This window comes from Dromiciops gliroides, chromosome 4 (assembly GCF_019393635.1).
Source record: "Dromiciops gliroides isolate mDroGli1 chromosome 4, mDroGli1.pri, whole genome shotgun sequence".
Taxonomy (NCBI): domain Eukaryota; kingdom Metazoa; phylum Chordata; class Mammalia; order Microbiotheria; family Microbiotheriidae; genus Dromiciops; species Dromiciops gliroides.
This window is the reverse complement of record NC_057864.1, coordinates 276,576,996-276,599,897: the sequence shown is the minus strand read 5'-3', so window position 1 is coordinate 276,599,897 and position 22,902 is coordinate 276,576,996. Positions and strand designations below refer to the sequence as shown.

Genomic DNA, 22,902 nt, shown 5'->3' with positions numbered 1-22,902 from the left:
TGTGGTCTCATGTAGGTAGAAAGGATGCAAAGCACATTATTTTTCACATGAATATGATTTTATTTGGATGATTGGATTATTGGATGAATGCTGGTTATCTCAGAGGGCTACTTAATTTAGGCACCAGTTTTCTTCTTAATTTGTCAGTGATCAACTGATACAGAAATATACTTCCAGAATATCAATAATGTGTTAGTTTACTTCTTTTGGGTTCCTAAGTTAAATACTGACAACTTGAATTTTTATTGAATTTTAAAGAATTAAAGGATGCTACACTGACAGAAGGAATATATTTAAATACCACTCAATAGTGGCTTCTCTAAAGAAATCTGATTTTCTTTCTCACAGCTTTCAGTAACAAAACCTAATGTTACTGAAGTTAAACCAAATGGGACAAATGTAGCCAATAGTTGGCCTACAAAATTCTTCAGCTGCATAGAATAGAATGGAAACATGTGGAAGTTGTGTGTGTTTAGACCAAATATTTGTATATTTAGCTTAAATTTTCTTTTCAGGAATTGAAAAAAGAAGCCAAGAGTAACAAAAACTTAGTAGATGCCCTTAATGAAGTCAGCAGTGCGCTGTTGGAACTAGTGCCCTGGAGAGCAAGAGAAGGACTGGACAAAATGGTGACAGAAGACAATGAACGCTACAGATTAGTAACTGACACCTTAGCTCAGAAGGTGGAAGAGATCGATGCAGCCATACTGAGATCCCAGCAGGTATTTGCAAAAGATGTTCTTTGGGCAATTAACAAAAGTGTTCCCTGGAGCTTCTACTTGAACAAAAGTTTTGGTTAATAATATTTCCTTTCGTTTGTTATGCTTCAATAGCAAAACAGGGAGGGGGGAGTTAAAAAGAATTTGACTTGGCTACTCAGACATCAAAATGCCCTAACAAAGCTAATCTGTACATTGTTGCAGCCATCTGTCTCATTGTTGAGTGGTTTATCCTTTCTGACACAGAATCTGGAAAGATCAGTCCAGCTTTTCAAATCCCATAGTATTTGTCTTTATGTACTGTTCACTTTATGATTTTTCTTTTTCAAAATGCAATTTCGATTGGAAAAAACTTATTTTGAATTATAATATATGATTTAACCTTTCTTTCAAATGCAGAATTTACAAAGAGGTTCCTAAACAAGATAAAAATTGATCCAATGTGCTCTTTTGCCAGAGAGGGTCATTGGGGATAGAAAAGTGGGTGGAAACTTAAAATAACTTCTGATTTGTCTGGAAAATGATTATGTAGAACACCTAGAGAGACAATCTCTGAGCATTTCACAGGCTTCAGATCTTCCCAGGTAGTTGTCCTCTGAGAATTATAGACAGCTAGCAGGACCCTAGAAAGATGAGCAATTTTTAAATGTCCTGATGGACTTTTATTGGATTCTGTGTGAATATTTACATTATGTCATCAGACTCTTAAAAACATTCTGTGTGGGAGCCAGAATGCTATTGCAGTGTGCTTAAGAGAAGAGAGCTTTCAGAAAGTGTACAACTAAGCCTTTGCTAACATTATATGCTGGGAACTTCCTTTCAAAACCACTAGAGTCATATCTTAGCCAAATGGGGGGGAGAAAAGGAAAATCTGAACGAATTCTGTAGAGATTGAATTTATTTTCTACAACTGATTTACAGTTCTCAATAAGATGATGCAAATCTCATTTTAATGTTAACGTATTTATGGTCATAAGCACATGAACATACTGACAGAGAAAAGCACTGTTGAAAATTTTTTTGTCAAGGATGTTTAATGACCTCTCATTTGTGCATCAGGAATTTATGTGCATATTGCCTTTGAATAATCTGAGTATTTTGTTTATGTATGCCTGATTATTGTGGATAATTGTTTATTTGGGAGGTTCAGTCAGCTTTTGAAAAATAGGAAATTTCTATGTTTTGTACATTAAAAAGCTTTTCTTTTTGATTAGTGCTAGAGCTTGAAGATACTTTAGAGGCCATTTAGGATAAATATCTCATTTTACAATAGGTTAGAAGTGATTAACTCACGTCAGTGAAGGCAAGGTGAAGTGGGTTTGATATTATATTGGTCTGTTAGCTTTGGATTTTGTGTAATCCATCATCAAAGTTGTATGGTACATTCTTAAACCCTTAACGATATGCTTAAAGTAGACATTTTACCAGGGATTTTCATGTAAAGAGAGTGTGGATGGATTGGTAAAAATCCATTGCTACTCTTCAAAAGAAAATAACTGAAAACCGATCCTACTGATGCTTCAGTTTCATCTTTATATAGAATTGAAGGCATATTATGAGCTATGATGAGATTATTAGAAATCCCATTGACTTTCTTTTTCTTCCCATTGACTTTTAATTTGAAACTAATAATATTTCTGAAGAGTTAAGAAGGGAATTCATATAATATGTGCCAGGCACAGTGCTAAGCACTTTACAAATATTATCTCTTTTAATCCTCACAATAGCCCTCCTGTGGTTCACAATAGGTGTTGAGAAAGCTGAAGCAAACAGTGCTGAGGGTCACATAGCTAGTAAGTATCTGAGGCTGGATTTGAACTTGGATTTTCCTAACTCTAGACACAGTACTCTTTCCATTGCACTACCTAGCTGCCTCTATGCCCAAATGTCCATGTGCCAAGATAGAAGCAAGAAAGGAGCCAACTGACCAAGTTGTATATCTTATAAAAGTCTTATTATTAAAGTCTTATTAAAGTTTTATTAAGAAGTCTTATTAAAAAATGAGTGAATTATGAGGTCAAGTCCCCAGTTGAGAAGGGGAGGGAGAGAAGGCTAGTGGAGAGAGAGAAGATGATGATGGGTTCTAGCTTGAAAATTTATTGTTACTATAATAGCAGTAACAATATTTTAAGTTTGTTGAAGCACAAAAACATATAAATCAGTATATATATGTATATATGTATATATATGCTCTTCAAAATGCTTAAAAGTAAAAGAGCCAGGTATATCAATTGATAGAAGATATTATAATTTTACCTTGAAATAGAAATTTTTATCCTATTATCTTTTTTTTTCTTTGCTTTTTGGATAAAAATATGCATTGTATTATTTGACACAATTAACATGATAAAAACAGCATCAACTGGTCCTCAGAGGCATTCTTAAATTCATTCCTCCTAATATTAAATATACATTTGTACACACTTATATATGTTTGTATATGTAGCATGTATGTGTGTGTGTGTGTGTTCATTTTGTTTAGACAACACTCAGGTCAGTTAGACAGATGGCATTTATTTGACAGAAGAATGAGGAAACTTAAGAGATTTGCCCAAGAATCAAACCGCTAGTTCTGGCTTCCAGAATTGGGACTGGAAGTCACATCTTTCTTCTAATTCCTATTTTAGGACTTTGAGCATCTGTAAAATGAATTACTTAGAAATTGATATATGCTGCCTGAGATGGGAAAGAGAGAGAAGGCCAGGCTACATTGAAAAGATGCTCACTTCAGGGTTAGCTGCTTTTAAGTGGGACTTGGGGTAGAGGGATAGAGACATTCTACCATCCAGTAGCTTGCTATTTTAATGAACTCTTCTTGCTAAGTTCATTTATTTGGTCCTATGTTGCTGAAGGAAGTAAAATATTGTCAGTATTCCCTAGATTTTGGTAAAGCTCTAGTCATTTCTCTCAAGTTATGCTGTAGTTGAACATATTCATATTTTTTACTTCAGAACCATAGAATTTTCAGCTGGTTGGGGTCTTAAGAGATACCTCATTATTTTTGGTATGGGAATGTGATGACTAGAGAAGAAAAATGGATCAGAATTACACAGATACCATAGCATAGTATGATGGATTCAAACCCAGGTAGGTCCTCTGACTCAAAGTCACGTGCTTTCAGCTATAACATGCTGCTTTGGTTCCCATAGATTAACAGAAAATCAAGATATTTGTCAACTTAGAAAGTAAAAAATGTTTGGGGTTTAAATTATGTTTATAAAAATACACCCCTCAAATATGTCAGGGTTTGGAGATTAAATTTTGAAATTAAAAAGAAAACCATTTAATAAACCTCTAATTCTTGATTCTTAAAACTTTACCTATATTTGTAGCATTAGATCTAAATTCCCAACTTAATATCTCATTGGAATATAACTGTGGCCCTGGCTTTTTGAAGCATCTATCTGCAGAGAACAAGCTCTAGAAAGTCATAGTAGACTGAAAAGTTTTTTAATATGACTGGGCCCAGTGATCAATTGCTTCTGTGTTGTCTGAAGAGCAATCTAGCAAAATTTGGAGACACTTATTATCAGGTTCACCACAACCTGATACTCAAGGTGATGAAATTTCAGGCCACAGCCACCTCTGAAGATTGTTGACCAAGAGAAGTTGCAATCTGCATCAATGGAGAGAGAGACAGACAAAACACAGGTTTTGTATTAAAGTGTTAGAAAATTAAAATAAGTAATGTATCTTTTCCTTGTTTACTTTAGGTTCTGCCAAAAATAATCTTGGCTTATAAATTCCAAGTTAGTGAGAGAGTTTTTGAAAACAAAGCTTCTTTTATGCATGCACACATGCATCCATCCATCCATCCATCCATACAATGTATGTGTATGTATTTTTTAAAGTTGGTTTTACTTTTGACTAACTGAAACTATGAACATAGATACCATTTGAGAGAGCTAAAATAATTGATTTATTTATTCCAAGATATAAAAGCCCAAGGAACAGAACTTATTAATCATTTTTCCCAAGGGTCTAAAAGTTTGGGGTAATAGACAGTGGGGAACAGGACATGACAACATGGTTTAAATAGCATCAGAACTCAGAAGATGAACAAAGTAGCACTGGGTTTGTGGGATTCCATTTTGTGTCAGACAGAAGATATATTTTTGCTTAAATAATGAACAAAACTTGTACATGGAGTTTGGTTTATTATACATTTTTTTAATTTCTTGACTTCTTATCAGCCTTAACTCTCTCATAAATGTGCTATCATCATTGGAAAATCATGCTGTAGAAAATAGTTGTTTAGGATTAAAAAGCATAATTTACTGGAAAGGAGAATGAGGATTGTATGATGAGACCATGTATATGACATAACTAATCAACTAGCTAAAGAGTCTAATTCAGCAGACTTAAAGAGATTCCTATTCTGAAAATATTCCCAAGAATAATTACCTGAATGGGGCAAATATGAAAAAAATCAATGTAGCTCACTAAATAATGGTGGAGAGCTTCCTGGAGATATCTGCCACTTCCCATCCCCTCAGGGCAGGTGCCATTATCTGAGCTAGGAAATCTAAGCAATTTTGTATTCCAAACCTTGTTACTGTTGTTCATTTCTCAAAGAGGACTGACATCAGGGTGATGCCATGACTCTCAATGAATTGGATTTGAGTGAGTGGGGGTGGGGGGCTGTGTAAGGTCACCAACCTCATCCTCCAGAGCCATCTGGGTACAGTGATATGAGATATGCATCGGGATGACTGGAGATAGCCCATGTTTAAGACAATCAGCATTAAGTTACTTGCCCAGGGTCACACAATTAAGTAAATGTCTGAGGTGAGATTTGAACTCAGGTCCTCTTGACTCCAGGGCCAGTGCTCTATCCACTGTGCTACCTAGCTGCCCCATTCCAAACCTAAACAAAATAAGACACTCTTAGATTTTCTGTTTCTTTTATTGTGAATTTTAAACAAATACACTATGTGGAATAAAGGAAGGATCATTTTTCCTTGAATGGTGAACAAAAAAGAACCTATTTTGTACAGTTATAGTTCTCTTAATCTGCTGTTTTGTTTATCATCTGCAGCCACCTTATAAATATGCCATTGTTCTTGTTGAGTGGCATGTATCTCATAGCTTCAGAAATTGTGATCATCGTTTTATCATGATCAGATTTCTTAGATTATTTCCACATCTTCAAAGTCACTCTAAATATAGTCCTCAGGGTAAGTGGTTTGGAGTGGATTTTAACAAACAGGGAAACTAAGTAGTTTATTACATCTCTGAGAATCAGACTTGGCCATATTGTATAGTAAAATGCAGCGAAGGCTAGAGCTGGAGGTACCTGAGTTCACTTCGCAGCTTTGCCACTCACTACCAGTGTGACATTGGGCAGATCTGTCTTCTTCCCAGAGCCTGAGTTTCCTCAATTAGTTCCCTTCCAATTCTCAATCACTTGTGTGATTCTGTGAAAAGAATTCATGCTGATATATCTAAAGGGAATAGAGTGAAACTTCAAGGCATTCAAGGAAAGAGAGATATGTTTTGATCCAGAAGAGTCAGTGAAAGAAAGTGGAATATAATGTCAATAGCAAGAAACAAAGAGGAAGGAAATTCTATTGAAAATAAAGAAATAAAAGCGATGACTAAAGGAAAAGGGAGTTAAAAGGATGTCCTGTCCTGACATAAACGTACCTGTAAACACTTGAAGATTGATGGATCTATGGTTCTCTTCAAATTTGTTTATTTAAAGAAACTATTTTGAGGAAAGATGTTAAAGTGATTAACAAAATTGAGAGGAAATACTGATTGAGAATCTTTGAATATGTTCTAAATAATTTAAGAAAGCATGCAATTTTTCTTTCTTTTCTATGTTAAATTCTTAGTTATATTTAAATCTGGCTTACCTTATACTACCCCTGAAATTCAGAACTCAGCATAAAATAGCTTTGTGTGAGAAATTGATATTTAGATACTCCAGTGTTTTAGGCATCAACTATAGGTATTTAGCTATATATCAACTATAGATATTTCACTATATTAATTTCAGATATGTTCAGTTAACTCCTTACACAGATCTGAAGTTATTGATTACAACTTAGCAGAAATAAAGTAGATTTTATTTTATTTTATTTTGGGGTGGGGAGAACAATGAGGGTTAAATGACTTGCCCAGGGTCACACAGCTAGTAAGTGTCAAGTTTCTGAGGTCAGATTTGAATTCAGGTCCTCCTGAATCCAGGGCTGGTGCTTTATCCACTGCGCCACCTAGCTGCCCCAGTAGATTTTGGTTTTTACGAATAGAATAAATGAACTATAGAATAGTCTTTAGGATAATTTCCCAAGATATCACTACAGATACTGAGATGATTAAATTTTCATATGAAATATTTATTTTCATGTATTTAGTTAAATAATTTGAGCAATTAGAAAATGGGGCCAGACTCAAATAAAAGTTTAAATTCTTTTAGAGGTTTAATGGACTTAAAAAGCCTATGAATAAAAAAATATTGATGTGATGTCCTAAAAGGCTAATGTGATTTTAGGTATTATTAGTAGAACTATAGTATTAAAATGAGAGATATGGTAATCCCACTGTATTCTGCTAATTAATCAGTCAGCTAGTAAGCATTTATCAAGCACTTACTATATATTTTGCTTAATTCTGGGGCTATAAAAAATGACAGAAAATAGTCCTTGACTTTGAGGTATCTCACAGTCTATTTGGGAGGGGGGAGTCAACATGCAAACAATTACGTACAAATAGACTATATAAGTAGGATATTATTTGGAACTTGAAGGAAGCCAAGGAAAGCAGGAGATGCAGATGAGGAGAGCATTCCTGTAATGGGGGACAGCCTGGGAATATGCCTGGAGTAATGAGAATGGATTTTGTTGTTTAAAGAACTGCTAGAAAGCCAGTGTTACTGGACTGAAGAGTGGTTGGGGAAGGGAAGAGGAGTATAAGGTGAAAGAAGACTGGAAAAATTGGGGAGGGGGGTTAGGCGCTATGAAGGATTTTGGGTGCCAAACAGAGGATTTTGTATTTTATCCTTGGAGGTGACATGGAGCCATTGGAATTGATTAAGTTTATTACGGGAGTGGAATTGGTTAGACCTGTGCTTTAGTAAATCATTTTGGAAGTTGAATGGAAGACGGACTGGAGTGGAGCAACTTGCTTCAAGCTCTGTCCTGATCACACCACTGCTGTAGTTTAGGAAGGATCTTGACAAACAATCTTCTAAAATCTTAGATGCCTCATTGTGACATTGAGGTCACTCGGGGTTCTCAAAAACTGTCAAGGTATAACACAAGATCTGGGAAGTTACTCAATGCTTAATACATTCAAGTGGGGTTTAGATGTAAAGAATACAAGATCATGAGTATGTTCCAACATACTCTGTTGCCTTTGAAGACTTGCTTAATAAAACTGGTGTCAAGATGACATTAAGATGATGAGAGATAGAAGTAGATTGGTCATGTTGTCACAGTGAAGGATAACCATCAAAACTTTACAAGAGATCTAGGCCTTCAGCATACTGAGTAGATACCCTATGGAGAGTTTATAGGTAGACAGTCAGAAAGGAGGAGTCATGAGTGCGTTACACAATGGGAATCACAACATGGAGATCACAGATCCATCAGTGTTGAGAAGCTATAATGTGTACAAAGTGAGGATGGTGAGGGAATCTGAAACCATGTTAATAGTAATGGTTGAGGGGCAGCTAGGTGGCACAGTGGATAGAGCCCTGGATTCAGAAGGACCTGAGTTCAAATCTGGCCTCAGATGCTTGACACTTACTAGCTGTGTGACCCTGGGCAAGTCACTTAACCACAATTGCCTCACCAAAAAAAAAAAATAGTAATGGTTGAAGGACACAAATGTTTTACCTTGGAGAAGGATTTGAACTGGGAGGAGGGAAATAATAACTACTTTCAAATATTTGTGGTTTTGTTATGTGAATGAGTTATTATACCTATATTAACTGTTGGCTCCTTGTGGGGGCAAATTAGGACCAATGGGTGGAATAATAGTAGGTAAATTTCAGCTTAGTATAATGAAAAATTTCTTTATTGACATAGATGGTAGCAGAGTGAATAGAATACTGGGCCTGGAGTTAGGAAAACTCTAGTAAAATCTTGCTTCAGACTCTTACTAGCTGTGTGACCCTGGACAAGTCAATTAAAATCTATTTACTTCAATTTCCTCAACTGCAAAATAGGGAAAATAATAGAACATACCTCACCAGGTTCTTATGAGGGTCAATAAAATAATGTTTGTAAAAGACACAGAGTAGGCCACTATATAAATGCTTATTCCCTTTCCTTCTCCTCTAACATTTGGAACTAACATTAGAACTGTCCCAAAATGGTATAAGTTGACTCTTACCAATGACCCATGTTGTTCAGGCAAGACCAGTAACCATTTGTTGATGATGATGTGGAGGGGAGTAATTCCTTAGGTAGGAATTGGACTAGGTGACTTCAGTGACCCCTTCCAACTCTGATTCTCTCATTCCATGATTTTGATTCACCAGCAGTTGGTTTGTACCATTAAGAGAAATTTTGTCCACACTTAAAAGACTTGATCATTTGATCCATTAGGAACTGTTGTTTTGTGAAATTGTGAAATTGTTTTCACAAATCACTCAAGCAAATTCTATATTCTAAAATAGTTGGTTTTATATGGTAGGCACTATTCCACATATGGTAATTTAATTAGCATTTCCAAAGATGTATAAGTAGGAAGTTTTTTTTTTAATTAAAATATGTTTGGATTTTTCTTTCACTAAAACTGATAATTGCTTTAGCAAAAAAAAAAAAAATCCCCAAAAACATTTCCCCTCTGCAGCCTTCTATTGTGGGCAGTTTGGATTATGTCACTTTATTGTTGTCCTTGAGAAAGTTAGTGAATATTAAGTAAGCATTAACATTTAGAGTTTAATATTATTAAGACTCCAAGATAAAGTAATATTAATAATCACTGAGGATTAATAGCAGATTTGCAAATATAGTAGACTGGCAAATAGATAAGTTTTCTTTTGATTTCTTCAAAAAGAAATAATGTAGCTGAGATTTTATATGGAAGGGACTTATTAAGTAGAATTACATTGTGAAATTACCTGGTAGTATATGTAAAACCATTTTTTTTTATAATTCCTTACCCTAAAGAAAATGTAGTCCAATAGAAGCTCATGTTACTGTTACCATAGGTCAACTTTTTTCTCTCCTGCTGCAATTATCCCATTATATTGTAAGTGTAATAACTTAATAAATGTACAATAGATTTAGAACTGAAAAGTGACCTCAAAAATCATCTAGTTCAACCTTTTCATCTTACAGATCTTGGCAAGTGACTTGTCCAATGTCATTCAAGGAGTAAATAGAAGAACCCAGATTCAAATTCAAGTCCTCCTAAACACATATTCTTTCTATTACGTCACCCTGTCTATACGAAGCTGTTTATTAAAAACATCTCTCATTTTGTATAGGGGCAGCAAATAAGCAATTTCATTTAAAGCTATTAATATCAGAATTTTGTGAGTCATGTTAAGTTGGGATATTTCCAGTGAGTGTCTATGATTCATTCCAGCATTTAAATTGTTTCCAGTCATTCCTAATGTTGTTACTGACTCATTTTCTTCCTACATTTATTGACTAGGCATTGTATACAGAGCAGTAGATCATTGGGGAAGTTAAAGCAGAAGACCAGCTCTCTACCACCAAATGGCATACAGTATAATGAGAGATAGAGATAAGCATAAATAAATGTAAACATGAATAAAACAAAAAATAGAAACATTTTGAAACAATTATTTTTTAAAGTACTTTAATTGGAAATAGAATCCTATCTCATGGCTTCAGGTACCCTATATGTAGATAATTTCCAGATGACAACATCTCATATATGGGATATGTAAGTTTATTAAGTATCCATTTGGACACTTACATCTATAGGGAATTCAAAGCTCTGTAAGACAACCGAGTCTCTTTTTGAACAGTTCTAGCTGTTAGAAAGTTGTCTTCTATTTAGCTCCTCTAAGAACACTCATCTGTTCATTTTCTGACTCATGGGAAGCATAGAATATATCTTCATGCTAGCCTTCATGGCCATCTACATTATAGCCCTTCAGGTATTTGAAGACAGCTTTCATATTCTTTAAAATGTTCTGTTTCTCAAGATACATTCATAGTTCTCACAACTACTCCTCATGTAACATGGTATCCAAATGCTTCCACTCACTTCCCACCCATCCAGGTTATCTTCCTTTGAACCACTAATTTACCAGTGATTTTCCTAAAGCGTGTTACTCATAACCAGGCATAATATTCCATATATTATCTGATCAGAACAGTGAATAATAGAATGGGCACCATAATTCCTTTAACTACTTTGGGCTTATAATGAATTGGTGTTCAATATAGTTTCCCCAGGTTCTTTTCATGTGAAGTGTTGTCAAGACAGTTTTCCTTTTCTTACACTTGTGTATTTGATTTTTCAGCTTAAATATGAGTTTATAGTTGCCCTTGTTAAATTTCCTCCTTTTTCAGCAAAGCCTTATTACTATAGTGCTGCATGGTATTGTAGAAGTGACATTGGCCTTTATATCTGGCCTGTAACCAAGAAGACTCACTTTCCTGAGTTCAAATCCAGCCGCAGACACTTACTAGCTGTATGACCTGGGAAAGTCACTTAACCCTGTTTGCCTCAGTTTCCTTATCTATAAAATGAGCTAGAAAAGGCAATGGCAAACCACTCCAATATTTTTGCCAAGAAAACCCCAAGTGGTCTTGAAAAGTCAGACATGACTAAAAAAGGACTCAACAACAATAGCAGCAGCCAAGTTGCAAGCTCTAGCAGATCCTGCTAATCTCAGTTATATACTTCATGATACACACTTAATGTTGTTTCTCTGAGGATCAACCTCCCTCAATCCAGAATTATTGGTGGTGTTCAGGCAAGACGAACAACTATCTGCTGATAATGTTGTGGAGGGGAGTAGTTCTTTAGGTAGGCCTTGGACTAGTTAAGTTCTGTGGTCGCTAAATTCAGAAAGAAGCATTGTCAGAAGGTTTGCAGTTTGATCATTATTTTTTGGCTCATGAAGGCGGTTCTAGAGAGAGTTTGTGACCTGTGTTGGTAGAGGAAGTACTCAAATGACTGAAACCATTAATCCTTAATGTAAAAGTACTAAAATAATTAGATGTTGACTTGTTGGTTATGATTCATTGTGAAAAATTATCAAGAATTTTAAAAACTGAATCTGTCAACTATATTTCCTCTTTTTCAACTTTGAGTCATCAACATACTTTACATATATATATATGTATGTAGGTAGGTAGGTATATGTGCGTGTGTGTGTATAGTGTCCTGTCTTTGTGAGAATCATTGATAACCAAAAAGTTGAAGTGTAAATTTCATAGTCATAAGGTAAATAAGTCTATAGGAACAATATGTGTCAGGTTTTGTGGAAAAAAATTCAGAATACAAAAAAAAAATCCTCTTAAATAAAAAAGTTTTAAGTGCTAAAGTGATTTGAAGTTGTTTAAAAAAAACTAACATAAAACTGTAGGAACTGTTAAGAGAAGTATATAAGAGACAGCTAATCATGCTGTTAGTTTGAGTACTATACTATATTTTCACTTCTAAAATTGTTATTTAGTTACTTTGAGCACATTAAACTTGTATTGTTAATAACATTTATAAACATAATAAATGTTTTTATTAGAAAGTTGTTGCTTCCCTTAAATATGTTATTTAAAATGCTGGTTTCATTATAGTATCATGCACCATTTCCTTTCAGTGGAATGCATCTATAATTTTATAATAAGAATTTATGAAAAATAGGATTCACTGAATGAAAAAATACTTTGAAAACAAATTTCAAAGGGAGGTATATCCATAAAGCCACAGAGAAATGTATTTACATATAGGATAGTGCACTCCAGCCTTTGGTTGTTGAACCAATCTTATTTGAAAATTACTTTTGGTAGCTTAGATTTTAATCAAACTACTAAAGTAAGAAAAATAATTTTTAATCACTTAAGCCTTTTAGGCCCCCTTCAGGGCCTACCAGGTACTGTACTAGGTAATTGTGGACAAAATGACAAAAGCATTGCAATATTTGCCTTCAAGGAGCTTATGTTCTAATTAGCATAACAAATGTGCAGATATGGATAAATATAACATGTTTAAGTAATTTTTAAAAACATATAAAGTAGATAGGATAGATAGGATAACTTAAGAGGAGAATGGTACTAAATAGTATGTTTTCTGGGGGGAGAACAGAAGGAGGGAGATGAGGAAATAAAAAAACATCATGCAGAAGGAGACCTTTGAATTTTTATTTATTTATTTATTTTTTTTAGTGAGGCAATTGGGGTTAAGTGACTTGCCCAGGGTCACACAGCTAGTTAAGTGTTAAGTGTCTGAGGCCGGATTTGAACTCAGGTACTCTTGACTCCAGGGCGTGTTCTCTATCTACTGCACCACCTAGCTGCCCCTTGAATTATTTTTTAAAGAAAATCAAAGATTCCTAAAGGCAGAGGTGAGGAGGAGGAGGATTCCAGATGTGGGAGATTTTGTTTTTCTTGACTTCTCAATGGGTAGGGAGAAGAGGTAGGAGGAGGGAGAATATAGAATAAAAAACCAAAACCAAAACCAAACAAAACAAAAACCCAAGCATGGGAGAGACAGAGCAAAGGTATAGAAATAGGAATGTCATGTGTGAGGAATAACAAATCGGCCTGTATGTCGGGAACATAAACTACATGGAGGGGAATAGAATATAAGAAGTCAGAAAGGTAGCTTTATATGCCAAACAGTGGAGTTTACATTTTTTTTTCCAGAAGGTAATAGGGAGCCACTGGAGATTATCAAATAGGGTGGTTGTTGTGAACAGACCTGAGCTTCAGGAAAGTTATTTTGGTAGCCCTGTGGAGTATAGATTAGAATGAGAAGAGACTTAAGAGAGGGAGACTAATTATTCTGTCATTATAATTTAGTCAATAGAGGATGAAGGACTGAACTAAGATTCTGCTTGTGTGAATGAAGAGAAGGGTGCTTGTGGTGTGGATGGAGATAGAAACACCTCCAAAGAAATTACCACCTATATTTAACCTATCAATATGCAGTCAGAGTTTTGCCTTACTGCCTTAATTATAAGAAAGAAAATTTGAATAGTGATTATTCTGATATTATGTGTGATAAGTTGCTGAAGTAATTTATGTCTCCTTGATTTAGTTTGATCAAGCTGCTGATGCTGAATTATCCTGGATTGCAGAAACTGAAAAGAAACTTAGGTCTTTGGGTGATATCAGACTTGAGCAAGACCAGACCTCAGCTCAGCTTCAAGTTCAAAAGGTATAGAGATGTATTTCTAACTATCATTTTAATTAATGGTCAGTGTTCTTCCAGGCTAGAAATCATACTACTCTGTAATTTGATTTTCAAGATATGCCAATGGTATTCAGTAGTTTGCCTGCCTTGGATTTCTTTACCATTATTTTTAATAACTCTCCCCCACACCTTTTTTTTCCTCTATAACAGGCATTCACCATGGATATTATGAGACACAAGGATATTATTGATGAACTTGTTAAATCTGGAGATAAAATCATGAATAGTTGTAGTGAAGAGGAGAAACAGTCTATAAAGGTAAACTCCTAGAATGTGGTGCTTGTAGTTTGACTAATAGTGTAAGTGAAATCTTTAGCTGTACAAATCCTTTTTTTGGGGTCACCACCATTAAAGTAGCTAAACTCTTGTGCCAAATCATATTTAGGATCAAGCAAATGGACTGAAAGATTTTTTAAAGGATTATTCTCCTTTGGAGGCATAGCTTCTACTTGAAGACTTAGTTTCTGGAGGGTGGCTAGGTGGCACAGTGGATAAAGCACTGGCCTTGGATTCGGGAGGACCTGAGTTCAAATCCAGCCTCAGACATTTGACACTTACTAGCTGTGTGACCCTGGGCAAGTCACTTAACCCTCATTGCCCCTAAAAAAAAAATTAAAAAAAAAAAGACTTAATTTCTGACTGGTGACTTACTTTGTTTTTTATACTTAAGGGGAAGTTGAGTATCTTGAGCAAAAGTGCTATCAAAAATGTATCTTTTTGGGAGCAGCTAGGTGGTGCAGTGGATAGAGCACCAACCCTGGAGTCAGGAGGACCTGAGTTCAAATCCAGCCTCAAACATTTGACGCTTACTAGCTGTGTGACCCTGGGCAAGTCACTTAACCCTCATTGCCCCTAAAAAAAAAAATTAAAAAAAAAAAGACTTAGTTTCTGACTGGTGACTTACTTTGTTTTTTATACTTAAGGGGAAGTTGAGTATCTTGAGCAAAAGTGCTATCAAAAATTTATCTTTTTGGGAGCAGCTAGGTGGCGCAGTGGATAGAGCACCAACCCTGGAGTCAGGAGGACCTGAGTTCAAATTCGGCCTCAGACACAACACTTACTAGCTGTGTGACCTTAAGCAAGTCACTTAACCCCAATTGCCTCACCAAAACCAAAAAACAAACAAACAAAAATTTATCTTTTCAGTAACATGGAAAAGTTTTGTGAGGAACATACTTATATTGTTCTCTTTTAATAATAAGGAATTTGTGATATGGCTCATTTGGGCCCAGTCAACTGAATGCTTAGAAAGGGAAGCCCTTTGTCCTTAGTCACTGCTCTTTTAAATAAAAAATGAAAGTTGTTTTTTTAAAAAAAAGATTACATAGTTGGCCCCAAGCATGTTTAAAACTGACATTCGACTAAAATAAGATAACATCTGGGTGGTCTGACAAAAAATAAGTATTTTAGTTCTTTTGGCAAAATAATACTGAAAAATTTAACAAATAAATCTCAACAATGAGACTGTTATATTTGTCTTCTCTGATGAATTTATAAAGCAGTTAGAATAATATGCAGACTTTTATTGTCCTCTGCCATTCCTTCCTCTCCAAAACAGATTCCCCTCCCTTCCTTTTTTAAAAAAAATTAGATATGTCCTTTGTTCTTTCAAAGATTCAGTTTTGAATATTTTTAAAAATCTCTCCAAGAGAAGGCTCTTAACACGCTCATCTTCTGTAATTTCCTCTTGATAAACAGTACTATATGTTCCAGCCCTGGCTCTTATAAAATGTGTTACTATGATCAAATCCCTTATTTTCAAAATAATATTTACCCTAGCTGCCCTATAAGATGAGCAAGGATCAAAGGAGGCCATTCGTGTGAAAATACTTCAGAAATTTAAAAATACTTTACAAAGGTATCATTTTTATTTGTCTAAAACTTGAGGTATTCGTATTTTTTGTAACAAAACTTTAAATAATAATTATATCATAACCTCATTTAAAGTATTAAATAATGGATAGGGCATGTAACTCAAAACCAGGAAGACCCAGGGTCAAGTTCTAATTCTGATATATATTGGCTAGTATGAATGAGCAAGTCACTTAAATGCCTAGTGGTTTAGATCATGCAGTAGGACTATAAGTTGTAGAGAAGGTGGCAGAAATAAATTCCTTACCAGGGAGTTTCCTATAGCAATCAAACCACAAGTCTTGTCCATATGCCTGTCTCTGTGGTCATATGAGAGAGGCAATATGCCATAATGGCTAAAGAGTTAGTCTTGGAGTATGGAAGACCTGGGTTCAAGTCTCACCTCTGACACATACATGCTCTGTGGCCCCCGGTAAATCATTTAATTCTTTAGTTCCAAAGGAACTCTCTAAGACTATAAGCAGCAGAAAAGATGCTGACCTGCAATGATAGAGGGAGTTGACTCATCACAGAAATTCTTTGTGTAAATGAAATCACAAGTCCAATCACTCTCTTGATCATGTTATTACACCTTGGTTTTTTCTTAACGTCTTCAGTGCCCCCCTCCTCAAGCTAGTGATATTTTTTAAAAAGTAGAAATTCATTTAATTATTTAGAAAAAAATAAAAATAACTCAAGGAAAAGCTATGAATAGGTTTATCTATTGGCAGTGCAGATGTTTCCTTTTATATAGCATCAAGTCATTATTGCCACTTTTCTAGAGTATTTTGTGATTTCTTTTGGCCTCTATTTCTAATATGTTCTAAGGCATAGATCAGTTTGAATTAAAATCCACTTTATGTCTAATAATAACACTGAAAATATTTCATGAGGGAAAGTCTGTAGCCTAATATCTTACCTTGATTTTTATGTCTTTAATAAATTTTCCAAGTAGTGCTCACTCTTAGGATTTGCCTTTAAAAAGTGACATATTTCTCAAGAAGTAGAAGATACTGTTGCAGGTGTAATATGACTATAATTTTCTAGGCCATAGGTGGAAGATTTTCAGCCAATCTAATTTAACATTTTTAGCACCTCAATCAATCAATCAATATTAAGTGCCACTTTGTGCCAGACTGTGTTAAAGTGCTAGGGATGTAAAAACAAGCAAAAGAAAGTACCTACCCTGAAGGAGCTCATAATCAAATGGAAGAAGCAACAAGCAAGCAAATACATACAAACAAGCTATATACAAGATAAATAAGACATAATTAAATGAGGGGAAGGTACTAGAATTGAGATGTTGGGAAAGTCTTCCTGTAGAAGATGGAATTTTAGTTATGAATTAAAGGAAAGTCAGTAGGTGGAGTTGATGAGGGAGAATGTTCCAGGCATAGGGAGAAGATAGAAAAAAATGCCCAGAGCAGAGAAATGGAATGTCTTATTTGTTCAGTAGCCAGGGGGACAGCAACACTAGATTTAAGTGTATGTCATGGGGTGTAAGATATAAGAAGCCATGAAAGGTAGGGGAAGTCTAGGTTATGAGGGGCTTTAAATGTCAAAAAGAGGAATTTGTATTTGATGGTAGCCATGATAGAGAGACACTAGAGTTTTTAGAGAGTAGTGGTGAGTTGGGGGGTGGCATGGTAAGACCTGTACTTTTGGAAAGTCACTTTGGGTGACTGAAAAGGAGGTTGGATTGGAGTGGGAAGAGGCTTAAGGCAGGCAGATCGACCAGCAGGCTTTAGCAGTAGTGTATGTGTAAGATGATAAGGATCCTATACCAAAGTGGTGGCAGTGTCAGAAGAAAGGAAGGGGTGTATTCCAGAGAATGTTGTAAAGGTGAAATCAATATCCCTTTGCATCAGATTGTATATGGGGGGGAGAGAGGGGGAGGGAGGAAGGGAAGGAGGGAGGGAGGGAGGAATCAAGGACAACATATAAAGCACTAGGAAGGATGATATTACACTTTATAGTAATAGGGAAGGTGGTGGTGGTCGAGAGGTTTAAAGGAAAGATAATAAATTATCTTTGTGACATTTGTAGTTTAAGATCTATCTTGGACATCCAGTTTGAGATGTCTGAAAGGTAGTTGGAGATATAAGGTTAGAGGTCAGCAGAAGGGTTGGGACAAGATAGGTAGATTTGAAAAGCATCAACATAGAAATAAAATTTAAGGAATTGTGTTAGCAACTCAGGATACAGAGGTATCATTACCTACTGATAATAACAACACAGAGATATAGCTTACTGAACCTTTTCCTTTTGAAGATTACAGTTTCCTGATAGTGGGGCTAGAGAGATAAGACATAAACATAAATACAGAAGGGAGAGTGTAATGAAATGTGGAGATTTGTGGAGAGAGAGAGAGAGAGAGAGAGAGAGATTTCACAGAATAGTGGAGTGGTCATTAGACACCAAACTTGCACTGGTCTCCAATGACCAAAAAATTCCTATATGTGCAAAGGAGATGGCAAGATGGAGGGTGGTCCAGTTTTGTTGGAAGGCAATGTGATGTAGAAGAGAGTTGGGGTTGAGTAGAGCATGAGAAAGACTCGAAAGGTATTTTGGGACCAGATTAGAGAGGATCTTGAAGTCAGGATTAGGCTTTTGCTTTTTGCTTTGCAAAGCACTTTTTCAGCTTCCTTAAAAAAGGCATATTGCACATGTAGTAGAAAGCACTGAATTTGGAGTTGGAATGCCTGACTCTGGTGTGGATTTTTGCCTCTTTCTGTATGAACTTGGGCAAATCATTTCCTTTTTCTGGGTTTTAGTATCTTCATCTGAAATCAGGGAGACTGAACTATATTAGAGCTGAAGTAGCTTCTAGCTATAAAATACTACATTACAAATTAAATATAAATTCCTCCAAGTTTTAGCAAGTGAAAAAACTACTAATTATTCGAAGTCATGGCCAGTTAACATATGATTTTGTCATTTTGTTTTCTAGAAAAAAATAGACAATATATTGAAGAACTATGATGATATCTGCCAAATCAACTCAGAGCGGTACCTTCAACTGGAACAGGCACAATCTCTGGTCAACCAATTTTGGGAAACATATGAAGAACTTTGGCCATGGCTGACAGAAATACAAAGGGTCATCTCTCAACTTCCAGCTCCAGCTCTTGAATATGAAACTTTAAAACAACAGCAGGAAGAACATCGGGTAAATTTAGTATAATTAATAATAATATTAAAAACAACATATATATATATATACACACATATACATATATAGACACACACACATATGGTGCTTACTTGCTATGTTCCAGGCACTGTGTTAAGTACTTTGCAAATATTATTTCATTTGAGATACTAACAACGTAGGAGAATATAGCTTCTCTTTTTAAGAAGGGTGTTGCTTTTTTTTTTTAATGATACTTCCTATCCTATATACTCTACATGATGAGGACATAGATTTTCTTGACTCTATGATATTGTATCTGCTCATATTTGTTTTTCTGTTGTCTAGTAATAAATATATTAAGTTGGTTGATGTGATTAGGGTGTTCTATCTCGGTCATTTCAGTGCAGTCTTTGTTTAGTGGAATGCAAAATAAATAAGTATTTTAGCAGAAACAAATGAATTTCCATTTTAATGTATTGATGAAAAACAAAATTCTTATTCATATATTTGGATTGTTTTAAAAATTTTCTACATGATCATTAATTAGGTCCATCTAGAAAACTAATTGAAGATTAGAAATGGATGAAAGAGATGTGCTGGTAGGGCCGTTGATCTTGGACAGATTTTAAAGGATTATTTTAATGGTTAGATCTCAGTGTCAAAACAAAATCAAAACAAAGAACATTAATGAAAACAAATTTATGGGAAAAGATGATCAAGATGGATGAAAATAGAGTAGCAGAGTATAAACAAAGGGCCCACTTGGGGAGGGGGGTGGTCTTTCTCTGTGGCTCATAGAGCTAATAGAAGTATAGAACTTTCTTTGAAGTCTCATGCCCTTGAAGAAGAATACAGCAAGATAAAAATGAACATAAACTTATAAATGATGGTTTCATTTACGAGGCAATAAAATTCCTTGTTTTAAATACATAAAAAACTACATCACGCTTCCCTCATATATTTGAAACATTGTCTATAAATGCATTTCAGTCATCTAGAAATTATAATGACATAATAGAAAGAGAGAGAGAGTACTTCTGTGAGGAGGGCTGAATAATTCTAATTCTGCAGAATTTGAACTTTAAATATTCTTGTTCTTTTTTCCAGACTGGTGTGTTCAGTTGTCTTCCAAGATCTGTACAGTATATACTGTGTAGGGTGACAGTCTTTCTTGAAAACATTAAACTCAGTTTATATTATAGTTTGAAGATATTACATTAATTTTTTATATTTTAAAAAATAAGTTTCAGATAAACAATGAGGATTGTTTCTAGGGAGAAATTATTACTTGTTAGAAATCAGAATACTTTAAGGCAAAGCTTCTTAAACTGTGGGTCATGACTCCATATAGGATAGAGTAACTGATGTGAGGGTCATGAAAAATTTGGCAACATAAAAGGTTATGTATACCTATTTTATATACCATAAAAATTTCTCAGGCAAAAAAAGGTCGATAGTGGAAAAAGTTTAAGAAGCCCTGCTTTAAAGTATGGTTTACTGACAACTGAATACAAATTTCATGAAATAGTTCCCAGATAGCTACAAAGTATACAAGGTTTATTTATGGAGATAAAATATTTGGATGATTGGCAACTCAACCTGTTTCATATCCATGTATTTTTTTATTAAATTTTACGTCTTAGTTGATATTTTTTGTTCTCTAGAATAACTGTTGAGAGAGAATTACCTTCTAAAGGTAATATGATTTTGGAGAGAGCACTAGGCTTGGTATTGTGGTTGTCTAACTATAACTACCACCCCTGAACCCTACTAGTAATATAAATTTGAATATAAGATGTTTAATTTTTCAGTATTAGGTTCCTGACACATCCACATTATTTCACTAAAGTGGGGGTAATATTTTCCATAGATGTTTCACAAGGTTATTATAGGATATTAATGAGACCATATATATGAAAAGCATTTTTAGTTATTCAGTTAATAAACCTTTATTATACATCTGCTATGTGCTGAGCACTCTGGTAAATGCTAGAGATACAAAGAAGAGTGAAAGACAGTCCTTGCCATTGAGGAGGTCACAATCTAATGGGAGAGTCAACATACTAACAATTATGTACAAAGAAGCTATATATAGAAAAATTGGGAAATAATCAACAGAGGGAAGACACTGGAATTGAGAGGTATTGGAAAGACTTCCAGTAGAAGATTGGATTTTAGTTGGGACTTTAAAGAAGCCAGCTAAACCAGGAGAAGAAGATGAATTGGGAGAACATGCCAGGCATTGGGAATAGCTAGTTAAAATTCTTGGAGTAGAGAGATTGTCTTGTCCAAGAAACAAGGCAGCCAATGTCCCTGAATTGCAGAAGAGTAGTAGTGGGCAGGGGGAGAAGTGGCTAGGGAGTTAGAAGACTTATTAGAAGTCTAGAAAGTTGGGGGAGGGGGACAGGTTATGAAGGTATATGATCCCCAAACAATGGATTTTATATTTTATTTTCTTAACTAAAAAGTACAGATGCAAGTTATTGTGAATCTCCAAAAGTTAGTATTATATTGAAATACACTTTATAGTAGGCCTTTTTCTCTTTTGTCCATAGATTTCTTTAAGTATTGAAAAAGAAGTTGAAGACCAAAAATATACTAATTGCCATTTAGGCAGGCCTCCAGATCATCTATGGGGACACTTTCCTTTCAGAATATTCTCAGGATTTACACGGCAATATTATTCTCACAGACTCAGAGGAGCATAGATATAGAACCAGGCAGGACCTCAGAGGTCATCTTGTCCATTACAGATAAGGAAACTGAGGTCCAGGGTGATCAGGTAATGATTTGCCCAAGATTATACAAGTATCATAAGAAGTGGGATTTGAACCTGTATTCAGACTCCAGAACCAGTGCTAACCTTCTGTCATTTTAATAGGATAAGTAGTAACTTACAGGAGCTCATTTAATATCATCCAAGACAGAAAATACTCACTGTATGCACTCTTTACACATTATGTAAAAAAGAATTCTTGCTATTGAAGGTACATCATATGTATCTTTCTTTTCTTTGAAAATTATCCATCCTGTGGGTTCCTATATACACATACACTTGTACTAATACAGGAAAAGAATATATTTAGATTTTTTAAAGATTTTTTTTTTTTTAGTGAGGCAATTGGGGTTAAGTGACTTGCCCAGGGTCACACAGCTAGTAAGTGTGAAGTGTCTGAGGCCGGATTTGAACTCAGGTACTCCTGACTCCAGGGCCAGTGCTCTATCCACTGCGCCACCTAGCTGCCCCAAAGATTTCTTTTTAATGCCAATCATTTTTGTGTAGGGAAGCACCTTTCCTCTCCCTCTTATAGACCTTACTCATATAACAAAGAAAGGGAAGCAGTAATCTATTTCGATGTATGAGCTCTAGCTTAGGAGAAGACATGGGATCCTATTCCAGTATATTGTGAGATTTAAAATTGAATATTAGATCATAAATCTCCCCTACTTAACCTTTCCCTTAATTTATCTCCCAGACTAGTAAATGGAAGAAGCTTTTGGTTTTCTAGATAGACCTTTTATTGTCAAGGTAGTCACAAGGTGATGTTGATTAAAAGGATATCTAGAAAACCAAAAGCTTCTTCCATTTACTAGTCTGGGAGATAAATTAAGGGAAAGGTTAAGTAGGGGAGATTTATGATCTAATATTCAATTTTAAATCTCACAATATTATAAATTGAATGGCTTTTTGATGGAAAAGTATACAAAGAGAGTATCAGATGAGGTGACTGGGGCTCTTGGCATGAAGGACTGTTTCATTCATTGTTTTTATATCCCCAGAATTCAGGTCAGGGCCTGGCATCTGGTAAGCACTTAATAGTTATTTGTTGATTAATTCAAGAAAACTAA

General features: G+C 35.1%; 1 protein-coding gene across 1 annotated transcript in view; it reads left to right on the top strand.

The window, feature by feature from the left end:
* LOC122755023 (dystonin-like) overlaps nucleotides 1-22,902 on the top strand; it is a 646,765-nt gene that overhangs the window by 555,657 nt on the left and 68,206 nt on the right. Inside the window, 4 exon segments of the mRNA XM_044003425.1 lie at nucleotides 516-722; nucleotides 13,914-14,033; nucleotides 14,220-14,327; nucleotides 18,871-19,089. Of these exon segments, the coding sequence (XP_043859360.1) occupies nucleotides 516-722; nucleotides 13,914-14,033; nucleotides 14,220-14,327; nucleotides 18,871-19,089 (654 nt within the window).